Here is a 13722-nt window from a genome sequence, read left to right as displayed (position 1 = left end):
GTTTCATCTAATCTTAGACGTTGACCCAAAAATTGAAGCATATCCACAGCTCAAGTGGACCATACCACGGGAAGCAGTGAGAATAATGATTTTGACCGTTGAAACCTTTCTAGTGCCCAAAGTGATCTTTATTTGTCATCCAACATGTTCGTAAGATCACAAAGATCTGGATGAAGTGAAAAAAACAATATCAGATTGATCCAAAACTTTTGTGGCCCCCTAGAAATTTTCAATGGTAGACACTCAATTCTCACTATTTCCTATGGTGTGGTCCACTTGATTTTTGGATATACTTTATTTTTGGAATTGGGATCTGAAATTAACTGTTAAAATGATGGACGTGGTGGATCAAATACATAAATCACGGTGGATCCCACAGAGTTTACTCAGTACGCTTAGCGTAGTGAGTTACTCGGTACGCAATCCGCTTCCCATTTCATCACGGTACAGGTTTTAAATTCAGATTGGTCCCATTTCAGAGGGGCATTTCGGTCATTAAAAGGGACTGGATTCTTAAGTCATATCATATGAAGAGTAGGGATAAATCAGTAAATTTACAAAATACGTATGCGTCGCGAGAAGCTGACGACAGGAAGCGCGTGGGACCCACGACGACTATATCCCTCTTTCGTGGACTTTGGCGCACGGCCACTGTAAAGTGGGGCCCACAACAGCGCCAAAACGTTTAAAAAAGGAGCGGAATATATGGGACCTTGGGGAGCAAGGTGGGGCCCACCTCCAGAAACCGCCTACCTGCTCACTGAAACACTGAAACTACTCGACAGCGATTTCCCGCCAAATTAACAAAAAAAAGAAAAAAATAAAAACATAGGTTGCAGGGCCTGGCGGACCTTTTAACCTAAACCGAACACGTGTCCCCGAAGCCGACGGCTCTTTCTAGCTGGAGCTAATTACGCGTATCAACATCTCTCTTTTCACATGACGATAATCTCCCTATAAATTTCGGTTTTGATTTGACTAGAACGTCCTCACGAACTCCCTGGTACAACGTAATTTGATACTCTGGCGGAGTTGATGGGTTATATGCACATTCTTGTAAATTTATACACGTGGCAAACATTTATTGAAATTGGACCGTCCAAGTGGTGAGACACACTGTAGATAGTCCATGTACGTAAATTTGGTTTGAATGAATGATTTTAACCTCTGATTAATGAGAATTTGTTTGTTGAATTTGGACCGTTACTTCCTTTGATGTCATCCGTCCATTAAATGCCCATGAGTGGGCCATCCAATGGAGTTTGGATATTTTCAGGTTTAGGGCAACAAAACCAGACTCCATAGCAACTCATGCGAAGATAACATGAGGTTATTGGTTGAGGTGGCAGACACATACTCCCATGTTGGAAAGTTTTGGCCCACTTATCACCATGAATGTGTGGGAAGGATGATCTGATGATGATGTACAATGATATGTGCCTCACAAGTGAATGAGTGGACGGAATTGCCTATCGAGTTGATCAATAATCAGTAGAAAAAATAAGCTTGTCTTGATTTCTATACAACTCGAGCTTACTTTATCAACTAAATTTTGTGGCTTGAAATAGCACAAGACTCCATTTGGATTAAACGTAAGTCTCACATTTTTTAAAAATTATGGAGAAATATATCAAGTAGTAATTTTATTTGTTTCATTTTTTTCAATGATTCTGCATTTACATGACTTAATCTATTATATCATAATGAAATAGATTCAATAATATAAGCAAAACTAAATGACATCTTATTATTATCATATGAAAGATTTTAAATGAACATACTATCACTACAATAACCCTTTTAAAGTAAGGTTTCATTCTTAGTCATTACATGTTTATCAGAATCAAATTCTAATTTAACTCTAGCCTTGTTAAGAAGCAACCAGAGATTAAGTTATGATGAATATCAGGCATATGCATACAACATGTTCTTTAGCATCAAAGTCTTTCCCGATATGAGCCTTAGAACAACATTTTCTTTTCCAACAACTAAAGATGATCGAGCATTTTCGATGAACACTTGTTTCTCATCTCATATCGCTTGATATGAGGTAAACATGCCATGATACTTACAAATATGCCGAGTTGTCCTGGTGTCTAATGTCCGTTGCATGTTGTTTACTAAAAACACTTCGGACACTATAACGATAGTTATGTCCAGATTTTCTTTAACTTTAGCGAGATTGATTTGAGATTTAATATTTTTTTTAAGCCTATATTTATTTTCATAATGTACAGGCTTTTTACCGTAGTTAAAAGGCTCATTTTTCTTGAATTGACCATTGTTTTCTTTTTTAGTCTATACTCTTTATAGTGATGTCCAGCTTTCCACAGTTGTAACAATTTTTTCTTCTTCATTTTTTTTTTTTTTTTTTGTTATCTTGTGCCTGAGTTTTTTCCACTAGATTAGCCTTTGATACTGAGTCGTTTATATTTTTAATTTAGTCTATGTTTTTGTTAACATACTCTATCCTTTTATGTACGATTATATTTCCTAAAGAAATGTCATTGTTCTTGTGTTTTATTTGATTTTTGTAATATTTTAAAGAAAGATATAGCTTTTCAATCTACGTTTAAGATAGGAATATGTCATATATTTTCATTCCTTCGACCAATAGTTCACATACCATATTTTAATAATCGTGAATCTAATTTATGATAGATTTATTATTTGTCATTTCATAATGAATGACGTTTATAATAACATATTTCTTATATCCTGCATTGTCAATGATATATTTCTTTTTTAATATGGTGCAAATGTCCTTAATAGATTCATAAGAATGTATAATTCATTGGGCAATGTATTGAGAATATAATATTTACAGTTATTAACATCTCTAAATTCATTTTTGTTGGCTACATCAACTATAAATGAATTCGAAAGAATGTAAAAAATCTTTAGTGTTTTCAATGCAAAATTGATTTCTATTTTTATCGTTTGAAATTCTATCTAGCGAATGGTTCAATTTTGGACAATTCAATTATAGTGTTGACTATAATAGTGTCCTTGATTTACAATTTTCGATAATATAGTTTTGTTTGTAATATAGTTTACAACTAGTTCCAAGATGTAGTTTGAACATTGGTTACAAAAAATGTTAAAAGAAAAGGATTTTTTTGTTTTTTAAATAGATAATGAATTATTAGTCTATTGTTTTCAACAAATTAAAGATTTGGTTTCAAGATTGTTAGAATAATGTGCTAGAAAACAGTAGATAAAATTAAGAAAAAATAAAAAAGATTAATTGATAAAAATTAAAGTAAGAAAAAATTACTTGTTTGAGTCAAGACATGATTGAGTCACTTAGCTTGAAACCAAACATGCATTCTTAGACCATGTCTTGGGTGCAACAGAAATCTTGGATAGTTAGCCTCCAAGATACAATGACTATGACCTTGTCCCAACGGTGCACTCACTGTATATGAGCTCAAACTAACATACAAAACTTAAACCAAAGTGATTTGACTTGGCAACAAACTCAGTAGGCCAAACAACATTCAACCAGAGACGAATTTTAAAGAAACAGAAAGAGAAATAATTGATTTATGAGTGAATGAAAATGGATTAGGATTGATTTATTTATAGACCACAATCAAGTACTTAAAGCACCATTTTAAATGGGTTTGATCTGTTGAGTTTGAACCCTATTGGTGCGATCACCCAAACAGACACATCTCTGGATTGAAAATTCATGCAAAATCGACAAGTACGAGTATACTTGTGGAGCATAGAACAAAACCATTAGTGCGAGTGTACTCTTAATTGGCACATAGAACAAGACCCAAGCTTGGCTTTGCTTAACACATGCGCAAGTCCATGGCATGGCTTGGCCTAATGGCATAGCCCCCCATTGGACCAAATTCATATGCCCCTTGAGAAGGGCCTCAAGCCCCGTGCAAAACTCATCTCTTATATACTCGAGTTTTCCTTTGATCCTTTCCGATATGTGACAATAGAGCTACACAAAAAACAAAACAATTTTCAAAAGAAAAACAATGGGAGAAATCCAAATTTTGAAAGTTTTATTTTAAAAAACGTTTTAAAATACAACATTATTTTGTCAATCTCATCTATTGGTTGCACCCAGGAGGTGTCAGGAACTCTAAATGTATTACCCGTTTGGGTTTGTAATATTTTGCGGGTCGGATAGATATGGCTTTAGGGTGCTAATCAATGTTTCAAAAGCGTCAATGGTCCTTGAATTGCCCACAAATAGTTTTATCAAAACTCAAACGAAATTAGAAGAATAATCTAATATCATTTTTTTTTATAGAATGTTTACAACCATTGACCTGATTCAATCTTCAAATGAGTTCACATTATGCAAGGTTACGTCTGTATATTTTCAAAATCGTTTACATTTGTAGCTGGAAGATATTATTAATAAATAATAAAAAATGATAAAATAATAAAAAATCTTAGATTGAGCCAATTTCAAACTCTGGGTTGAAAACAGGTGCATTACAAGTATTTTTAACCAAGTCCAAGCCAGTGGACTCATATCCGACCCAACTCTTATAAGCGGATATGAGCACGGAAAACCACACGATCTAAATCGGGTGGGGTACTGCAGGTACCACGGATCCGGGTCCCTTTGAAAGCCATCGCAAAGAGAAGGTGGTCCAATCTCCCCAAGGATAAGGAACACGTCTTCCATTTTATTTTAAGAAGAGGGACAAAATCGTAATACGCCCTTTTTCTTGGCTTTGTTAGGAATGGCGAAAGCGATGTAGCCATGCGGCTTAACTACGGTTAACAAGTTGAGTTAACTCAACCCCCGGCATTTACACGGTTGGAGATGAGCTGTCACGACTCACGAGCAAAGCCCTTCACTAAGCATCCTACACGCACCTCTTCAGACTAACCTACACTCGCAGACACGAGTGCCGAAATACAACTCGTGCATGACACACGAGCAGTAAAATCTGTATTTATCTCATTGTAGATGCTCGGTCACAAAAATCAGGCCATTGAAAGGTCATTGTATCCAACGGTCCATATTCAATGTGAATTTGTGGTTGATTTCATCAGTAGATCGGTCTGATACATGGTATGTTCCATATACGTGTTTTGTCCGACTTGATTCAAGGTTCGGATTTTCTAAAAACATGTTATATTGGCACGTGCAAGCGCGTGTAGAAGTAGGTGTAGTGAAACAAGTGAGTTACTCGCAGGCCCCCATCGAGAGATTCTTATAAATCTTTTGAAAATCCCTTCCCTCTCTCCTTCTCAATCAATCGACTTCTCTCCATCCGTTGCTCTGATTTCTCCTTAAATCCCGGCGAATTCCTGTCCAAATTCACGGTGGACATTTCTTGAATATCTGGCCACCAGATTCCTTCTCTCGTCTCTCCATCACTACGAAGCTGACATTTTCAGGCGATTTCAAAGCCTCCGTTCGAACTTCCGGCCGTTCACTGTCAAGAAATTGCCTGCAATCAGAGATATTCCGATCGGTTTCTTGAATTTCCGGCCGTTCACTGTTATTTCGTGAAAATCGACTCTCCAGGAAAAATTTTCACTTTCCGGCGTGTTTTAAAGAGTTTCCGATCGGAATATCTCAGCGGTTTTTCAGATATCCGATCGAAGTTTCCGGTCGGAATATTTCAGCGGTTTTTCAGCTGTAGAGTGGCTTTTTTGTAAATTTGCAGAAGTTTCTGTCCAACTGCTGCGTACTGGTTTCCGACAATTCCTGGCCGTTGGATCACTGCTCTTACATGATCTTGTACTCTTGCATAGAAGTAAAATACGAAACTTCCCCTCAAAATCTCGGAGAAGGATTCAGCGGTCGAATTTCCGGCTGTTTACTGTAGTTTCCGATCAATCGATAGCTGAAGCTTCTGATCGGCGTGCATTTTCAGGCAAGTTTCTAGAATTTTCCGGCGGAATTTTCCGAGTTCACTAGAAAATGATGATTTTCTCTTGTTCTTGAAATGCAGGCCGACCGCGATTTTGCCGTTAATTTCTCGTCAGCTTCAAATGCGGTGGCGAGATTTCACGGTACGTTTCTTGATATTTATCATCTCATTTTTCCTGAATTTCTTGTTCCTCGCACGTGCAGACGATACACACGTGTTCTAGATCAACATCAATGCTCTATTTCACGCAATCCCCGCTTTGTAGATGCTATGCGTCAAAGATCAAGGCCATAGGATCAACGGTCCAGATTCTCTGTTTACGTACGGTCCACCTGATTATCTTATTGGTCCGATTACTGAGATATGGCGTCTAACACGGTTTGATTGCGTGAAGAAGGGATCCGATCTTCCATACGTGTACCTCTATGCACGTGTGAGGGAAATGTCTGCTTCCTCTATTTTGCAGTACTCTTCTAGAGTATGAGATAGCGTATGCACTCACAGTCTATTTTCATGCATCCACCAAACTACTTCAATCCAAACTGTCCAGATTGTGGGCCTCACTCAAAAAGGGGCCTAACGTAAAATTCACACTGAACGGACGATCTGAACCTTCCGTCTGTTGGGTGTTAAAAATGGAAGGCTAGAAAAAGTAGCAGGACTGAAATCAGCAAACAAATGCTCATCAATTGGACGGCTTGGATCTTCCTTTCACTTGAAGATTCTTCAGGCTATTTGTAACACATGGTGGGGGTCCACAATGACCGGTTTGGATTGTGGAACTTTACATCTCAGGTGTAATAGGTGCGAGCAATGCCAAATCCGGCGGTGCATGCATATGGAGTTTGTATGCGTGATGTGATGTATACTGTGGCGATTGAGGTCGGGCCACGTACTGATGGTGAAACGTCACCGTCCATCAGGTGGTCCCTACGGTAGTGTTTTTATGTCCAACAAACAATAGGTAGGTTAGTTGCGCGTGAGACACCCGTTTCATGGAGGAAGCGAATTGCGTACTGAGTAGCGTACTGAGTAAACTCTGTGGGGCCCACTGTAATTCATGCATTGTATCAACTCCGTCCATCCGTTTTATCATATAACTTTAGTGCTTTAAATCAAAAATTAATCATATCCAAGGATTAAATGGATGACACCACCTGAAACAGTGTGAATTGAAGTATACCGTTGAAAATTTATTGGGGTCCACAGAAGTTTTAGATCAAAATGATATTTGTGTTTTCCCTCCATTCATGTCTTTGTGATCTTATGAACAGTTTGGATGAGAAATAAACATCACTGGGGGCGTTAGAAATGTTTCAATGGTGGAAATCAATACTTCCACTGTTTCCTTTGGTATGGTCTACTTGAGCTTTTGATATACTATAATTTTGGGCTCAACCCCTAAAATGATCTGTAAAAACGGATGGACGGTATGGATAAACCACATGAATTCATAGTGGGCCCAACAGAGTTTACTCTGTACGATAAGAGCCTACTGAGTAACTCAGTACACAGTCCGATTTCTTTCATGGAAGGGCCGTAGGTCGTATTGATGTCAGTCGCGATTGAGGTACAATGCACGACACAACCCCGTGAATGCGTGCACGTGGCTCGTAGGATGATCCCAGCGGTCCAAACGGTGGCAGGTGGATGAATGGTCTTGGTCCCAAAATTATCTGGTACTTAGTGGGGCCCACTGGATGGACGGCTGGGCCTGGTGATGGGCGCTTGGCCGGATATGAACTGGTTATCTGATCTAAACAGTCTATCTTTTGGCCCATATGGTGAATTATGACCATTGATACAGATATGCGACCTTTGATTAGAAACATCGTTAGCCATATCTAACATCATAAATCAATGGTCGTTGTCATCCTTTCAGTTAGATTTTTTTTTTAATTTTTGGACAATCATAGCAGCATTCAGAACATGGACGATCCTGATCATCGAACAATCTCAGCATGTGGGGCCCACTGGAGGAAGCATAATGGCGGGCTTAGGTCTACTAACTTGGCCTCGCAAGCATGTGTTACCTAGAAAGGGATTTTATCAATTTTCAAGCGGACGCGGATTTCCTGTGAAAGCCTTTCGCAGGAAAGTTCCGGCCTTGGGAAACTAGGTGGGGCCCACCGTGATGTTTGTGAGAAATCCACCCCGTCCATCCGTTTTGTGAGATTATTTTAGCCGTGTCCACTACTCAAGTGGACCTAAAACGTGAGGATTGAACTTCCATAGTTGAAATATTCGTGTGGCCACATAAGTTTTGAATCAGGTTAATATTTGTGTTTTCAGTTCATTCAGCAGGAATGACGTTATTAACGGTATGAATGACATGTAAACATCACTACCGACCCCACGGAGGTTTCAACGGTAGGAATTTCCGTGCGGCCCACTTGAGTATTGGATCCTTCTCAATTTAGGTCTAAGTCCTAAAATGGGCTCATAAAACGGATGGACAGTGTGGATTTCTCACAAACATCACGTTGGGCCCACCTATGTTTATAGGCAGGAACTTACTGCGAAAGGCTTTGGCAGGAAATCCGCTTCCTTTTCGAGCAGGGCAGGTCGGGATATGCCAACCAACCATTGCATGTGTACGTTCGCATGGTCACCATTTTGTTGATGGTGTAAAACTAACATGGAAGCTTAGGCCCTGTTTAGCATTTATAGATGGGGGCCCTCGTTAGTTGCCTTGCACAGCGGGCGCGGGCTCTCGCTTCTTTGAAACTGTGGGACCCATCTATCGTCAGGCAAGATTTTTATTCACGAGGGTGAGTGGGGTCCACGTAGAGTCATGATTTTGGTACTTGAGTACCTTCCTCTTTCTCATTATGATAACTAGGGATTTTTCTATCAAACATTGAATGTGGGAACGATCCTCTGTTGAAGGGATTTTTTTGCTTTACGAATCCAGATCCACGTCGCTTGAGCATGCTGATAGTCAGCCTCTCTGGCGTCTCGTACATTTACCAAGATCTGGACCGTCCAAGTAGCTTGCCCCACCACGTATGGAGCATATTGACAATGATCCAACAATCTTTTAACCATCTGGTCAGTCACATTTAATAGCGCCAGCTATTGGATGGCTACCGTCGTTTGATCAAATGCCTTCCATGGGCTATGCTCCTCCTGACAAACGATAGCCACCGATTGGTTGGAACAGTACTCAATGATTGATTCTAGCCATCAGTATCTCCTTTAAAATTCTCCCATGGGCCATAGTGTACAGAATAAATGGATGGCTGGAAATAAACTGTTTTAGATACTCAAACGTCACACATTGTGACCGACTTTTACACCAAAGACCTAATCTGTGTGACCACTTGATCTGGCTCTCCACTTGGCAATACCTCGTAATGGGCATCGTATGTCTGTTTAGATTTCGCAATGTAGGCTATTCATGCATAGAGTCGAGGGATCCTCTAGATGGACGCTCTAGATCTACTTCACCATTCACGACGTGTCAGCAATGAGCATCTCCTACACACAAATACACAATGCCTCAGCTCAGTCTGAGTATCAACCTGCACTGTCCAATAGCTTTGCATTAGAACCGGCTCTGTAATATAATCCTATCTCAGTGCACATGTCCATCATTCCGGACGGTCCAGTTAATGGGCTATACCCCTAAGAAGCTCACCAATCAACTGATCCTAACAGACTCCTTTTTGTACCATTAACCCAAACTTTATGTTGACTCTTAGAAAGCATGCCATTGATCAGGATGGAAACATGTCATGCAGTGTGATATTTAACTATGTTCCATCCAAGAGGTGGCCCATTGAGTGAACGATCAGATCAATGGTTTATGCAGTTAGTGTTAGTGTATACTGTATACCCCTTTACTGTATCCTTCATTGCAGATGATAAACCTTATATTTTGGGGTGTTGTTTTACTGAATCAGGAGGAAGGACCGGTGGATACAATGACAGAATTGAAGAGACAGCTAGGAACGGTGGACCACAACGGCACCATTTGCAGCCCCATGAAGAGGCATAGAACTCAAGGGCCTATTTCTACAAGGGTCTCTGCTTATTTCCTCTTATAACTATTTTTATTGATTTAATTAGCCAACGTTCGCTAAGCCCATACACCGTGTATGTGGTGGCACAGGGGCATGCAATCTATATCACCTGGTCCAGGAACATCAGGCTGACAAAGAAGTGTTTGTGTATCCATCTATATGGATGGATTGGAGTTCATGCTCATGTGCCATGCTAGAACATGTGGCACACATGTTGGCCTAGTAAAAGCTCTCTAATAAGTCAGTTCCGACCTTGAAATATCTATTGATTTTGTTATTGAGAGAAGAAATTTGGGCTGCCTGTGGCACAGGAAAGGAAAGACAAGGTTGGAGAACGAATATCAGCTCTGCAAGAGCTCGTCTCCCCCTATGGGAAGGTAATTTGTAGTTTGCCTGATGGCATTGTTGTCTTCTTTTTTAGCCAATATGACACACATGTTTGGATCTGAACCATTCATTCGGCCTAGATGCCTGGCCCAGGAAAAGAGCTGAACAACTTATTGAGTGAGTGGGCCATGGCGTTCAAAACAACAGGATAGGTTACACTATGATGGGAAATATAGTCCACATTCGACTGTATAGGTGCACCACCAGACTGAGTAGACTGGCCTGATTCTTGTGGGAAAGGGCATCTACATGTTGGGTCCCACCTGGATGGTCAGCATATCATGTGACACTTGGCACATGTGGAAGCATCTACGTGCCACCAGTGCATTTGATATTTTGAGCAAATTTTCTTTTTCTTTTTTCTTTTTTCTTTTTATTTATCTTTTCTACGATTGCTTTGATTGCAGACAGATACAGCTTCAGTTCTTCTAGAGGCAATGGAATACATCAAATTCCTTCAAGATCAAGTTCGAGTAAGGCTCTTCTGATTGCAAAACCATGCACGGCATTGATTATTGATTTAGAAGTTCTAGGACAGACTGGCAATTTGTGCGGTGCAGCCTTTTGGTGATCCATACTGTTCACAAGTGAAATCTTGGATGAAGATACCTCAAAATGGCACCTATCAGATGATCCTAACCATCCAAATTCAAGCTCAACCATTACTTGCAATTGTCCACCTGCTAGTGAGAAAAAAGATGGTTAGGATAATTGAGCGGCAAGATACTCCTATCCCATGAACATGTCCACCAGACAGATGGCCCCCATTAATCGCCATTTCTTGTTACAAAACAGATTCACTTACAAAATGCCGCTTTAAAAAGAAGAAGAAAAAAAAAATAGCCGGTGAAAGCTAGCAAAATCCATGAGTTGATGATTCCATTATGTTGTTATCATTGTATCAGGTTTTGAGTGCCCCATACCTCCAGAACACGCCGCAGCCAATGGTGCAGGTGAGAAAATTGTAACTGGTTCTCTTCGTACATTACTGCTTACCTGATTGTAAGCTCAATCCCAAGAAGTGGAACTGACATGCATTTTGGGTTGTTCCGTTTCAGGAATCAGAGTACTACAATCTAAGAAGCCGAGGGCTGTGCCTCGTGCCAGTCGAATGGACAGTAAGAGTCGCCCGCAGCAATGGGGCCGATATGTGGGCCCCTACCATGACTCCTACTAACCAATGAAGAGCCTTTTTCTCTACTTTTGAATTTGGAATGATCTGCTGAAGTGAGATGTTGCAAGCTGAATTGCAAAGCAGTATCATACAAGTGCTGGGAACCAGGTTGTTTATAGTGCATGAACCACCCACTTTGGGGGCCATCAGATAAACAGCTATCTCCGTCGCCAAAACCAGGGGCCCCACTGGCAAAAAAAAAATCTGAAAGATCCGGACCATACCTGGGAGACACTGGACCGAGCATTATATAATTTACCATTCCCATGCTGACACACATGGTCCCAACTTAGAAATGCCAGGGCTCCAAAGCAAATGAGAGGTGGGTTGGAAGGCTGAGAGGAATTTCATTCCCATAACTGGGATTGAAGCAGAACCGTCTGATTGATCCGCATGGTTTTGAAAAGGGGAATCTACAAATATTTGTCAAAGGGCAATTGCGTGTATCCAGCCCTATATATTCCATATTAGTGTATTTAGCAGAATAATATCTATATATATCAGCAAGCATTCAGCTCCTTAATTTCCATGCATTGGTTTGGGTTGGAAATGAAAAAAAGCTCCTTAATTTCCATGCATTGGTTTGGGTTGGAAATGAAAAGAAGAGATGGTATCCATCTTTCCGGATGAAAAACACTGACAAATGAAAGGTATTTCCCATTCACTGCAAGGACAAGAAAACCATGAATATCATACATTTCCTCCAATGAAAAGATTTGGTACGAGACATTCTAAAACCTGATTTTCTTTGAAAGTATATAACTTGTGTGGAGATTTCTTACTCCATTGAAGCACCAGAAACATGGATTGTTGCATCAAACAAACAGCAGCAATCATGCCAAAGGTCTGTGGAGATTACCATGTTGTGTAAGAAAATCCAATTCGTCAAGGTATTCAGATTATAACCATCATTAGAACCATACACACACAAAACTCATCTGGACCACACCAAAATTGCTTGGGCTGGTGGTTTGTATATTCTCTTCATCCTGATGATGTGCACCTGATTAATAATGTGTTTGATTAAAGATACAGAGACCATAGTGGTTCCACACAATAACCTTACGGTCAAATATCATATCCCCATGTTTCGGGATGTATGGCCCATTCAATTCAAGTTGTTGATCTAGCTTATGTTTGTCCTTAGGGCCTAACATTGATGATAGAACCTGATGGACTGGATTTTACATTTACAACATTGGGTACTACCAACTTGGGTGTTTTACACATTGCATAAAATAGGTATTAATAGAGGTAGAGGAACAGGTGCTGCAGAGGATTCCAGTCCCAAACAACAAGGCATATATAGCGCCCCTACCGCACACACAAAAAGAAGGTTCAAAGCTCAATGGTATGGGACATATTCATGGAATGACCCATGTAGGAATATAAATTATAACGTTCCTTCAACTCACTATCCAACTATTCAAGTATGCCCATGAGAAATATTCAGAAGCCATGCTGACAAAAATCTTATTATTGAGGTGGAATGAATGCGGCTACTTTAATGTTGAACATCGGATCAGTTAGGTGGGGGAATGTAACCAGCAAAAAGTAATTGGAGGATCGGGAGCCAGCGATCTCCTCTGCACCAGCAAAAAGTAAATGAGTGGCCCAAATCTATTTGAAAGCAAGGACTGCTACCATTTTCCACGATCTAGTATGACAATGTGGATGGGTTATTAGGTTGAGAATCACATTATTGGACAACTGTCAGTCCCTGTTTCAGTTGCAGGGCTGAGCTTGGATGGGTGGTTTTTGGTGCATCTTGCCTATCCATGTTATAATAACCCTCATCAGAACAGCAGTCCCAAAACACAGACCCAAACATGAACAGACAATGAGGAGGGAATTGCATAGAACTACTACAGAATCCCTCTTTTTAAAACCAGACAAGGTCAATAACTGCTAACCATTTTCACCTCATCGGCTCCAGGAAATGGTTAAAATAAAGGCTGACCTACTAATAAACTTGTTGCAGAAACATCATATAAAGAGAAGGGAAAAGAAAAAAATCACAGGACTTATCAGGGAATGACATCACCATGATAACTCGTGAAAGGATTTCTGCTACAGCAGGAAAGAGCTAAGGCCCAGGGGACCTTTGGAAACACCTTTTAAGTGCCCGACTCCAATGGTCTGCTGCCATTTTAACAATGGAACATGCAATCACAGCCCTCCTAATTGCTGACCCAACAATGGGATGGAGCATCACCCATGAGCCACACTAGGTAGATGATAGCAACCATCTGGCATTTGGGCCACTCGGTATTTT

General features: G+C 40.2%; 1 protein-coding gene across 1 annotated transcript; it reads left to right on the top strand.

Annotated features, from left to right (window-relative positions):
- Nucleotides 1-5088: 5088 nt before the first annotated feature.
- LOC131240131 (transcription factor bHLH153) lies at nucleotides 5089-11976 on the top strand. Its single transcript, XM_058238194.1, has 7 exons — nucleotides 5089-5864; nucleotides 5943-6003; nucleotides 9767-9886; nucleotides 10198-10263; nucleotides 10681-10746; nucleotides 11179-11226; nucleotides 11332-11976. The coding sequence occupies exons 2-7, from the start codon at nucleotides 5983-5985 to the stop codon at nucleotides 11455-11457; spliced, it is 447 nt and encodes a 148-aa protein (XP_058094177.1). The 5' UTR covers nucleotides 5089-5864; nucleotides 5943-5982; the 3' UTR covers nucleotides 11458-11976.
- The last annotated feature ends 1746 nt before the right edge of the window (nucleotides 11977-13722 follow it).

This window comes from Magnolia sinica, chromosome 3 (genome assembly GCF_029962835.1).
Source record: "Magnolia sinica isolate HGM2019 chromosome 3, MsV1, whole genome shotgun sequence".
Classification (NCBI taxonomy): Eukaryota; Viridiplantae; Streptophyta; class Magnoliopsida; order Magnoliales; family Magnoliaceae; genus Magnolia; species Magnolia sinica.
The sequence above is the reverse complement of the archived record's forward strand: the minus strand, read 5'-3'. Positions and strand labels throughout refer to the sequence as shown.

Bases quoted from the DNA above. Each gene is read 5' to 3' on its own strand.
- LOC131240131 (XM_058238194.1), top strand. From the start codon at position 5,983: ATGCGGTGGCGAGATTTCACG. The intron at 10,747-11,178 runs GTAAGGCTCTTC...TCATTGTATCAG, and splicing joins TCCTTCAAGATCAAGTTCGA to GTTTTGAGTGCCCCATACCT. The intron at 11,227-11,331 runs GTGAGAAAATTG...GTTCCGTTTCAG, and splicing joins CGCCGCAGCCAATGGTGCAG to GAATCAGAGTACTACAATCT.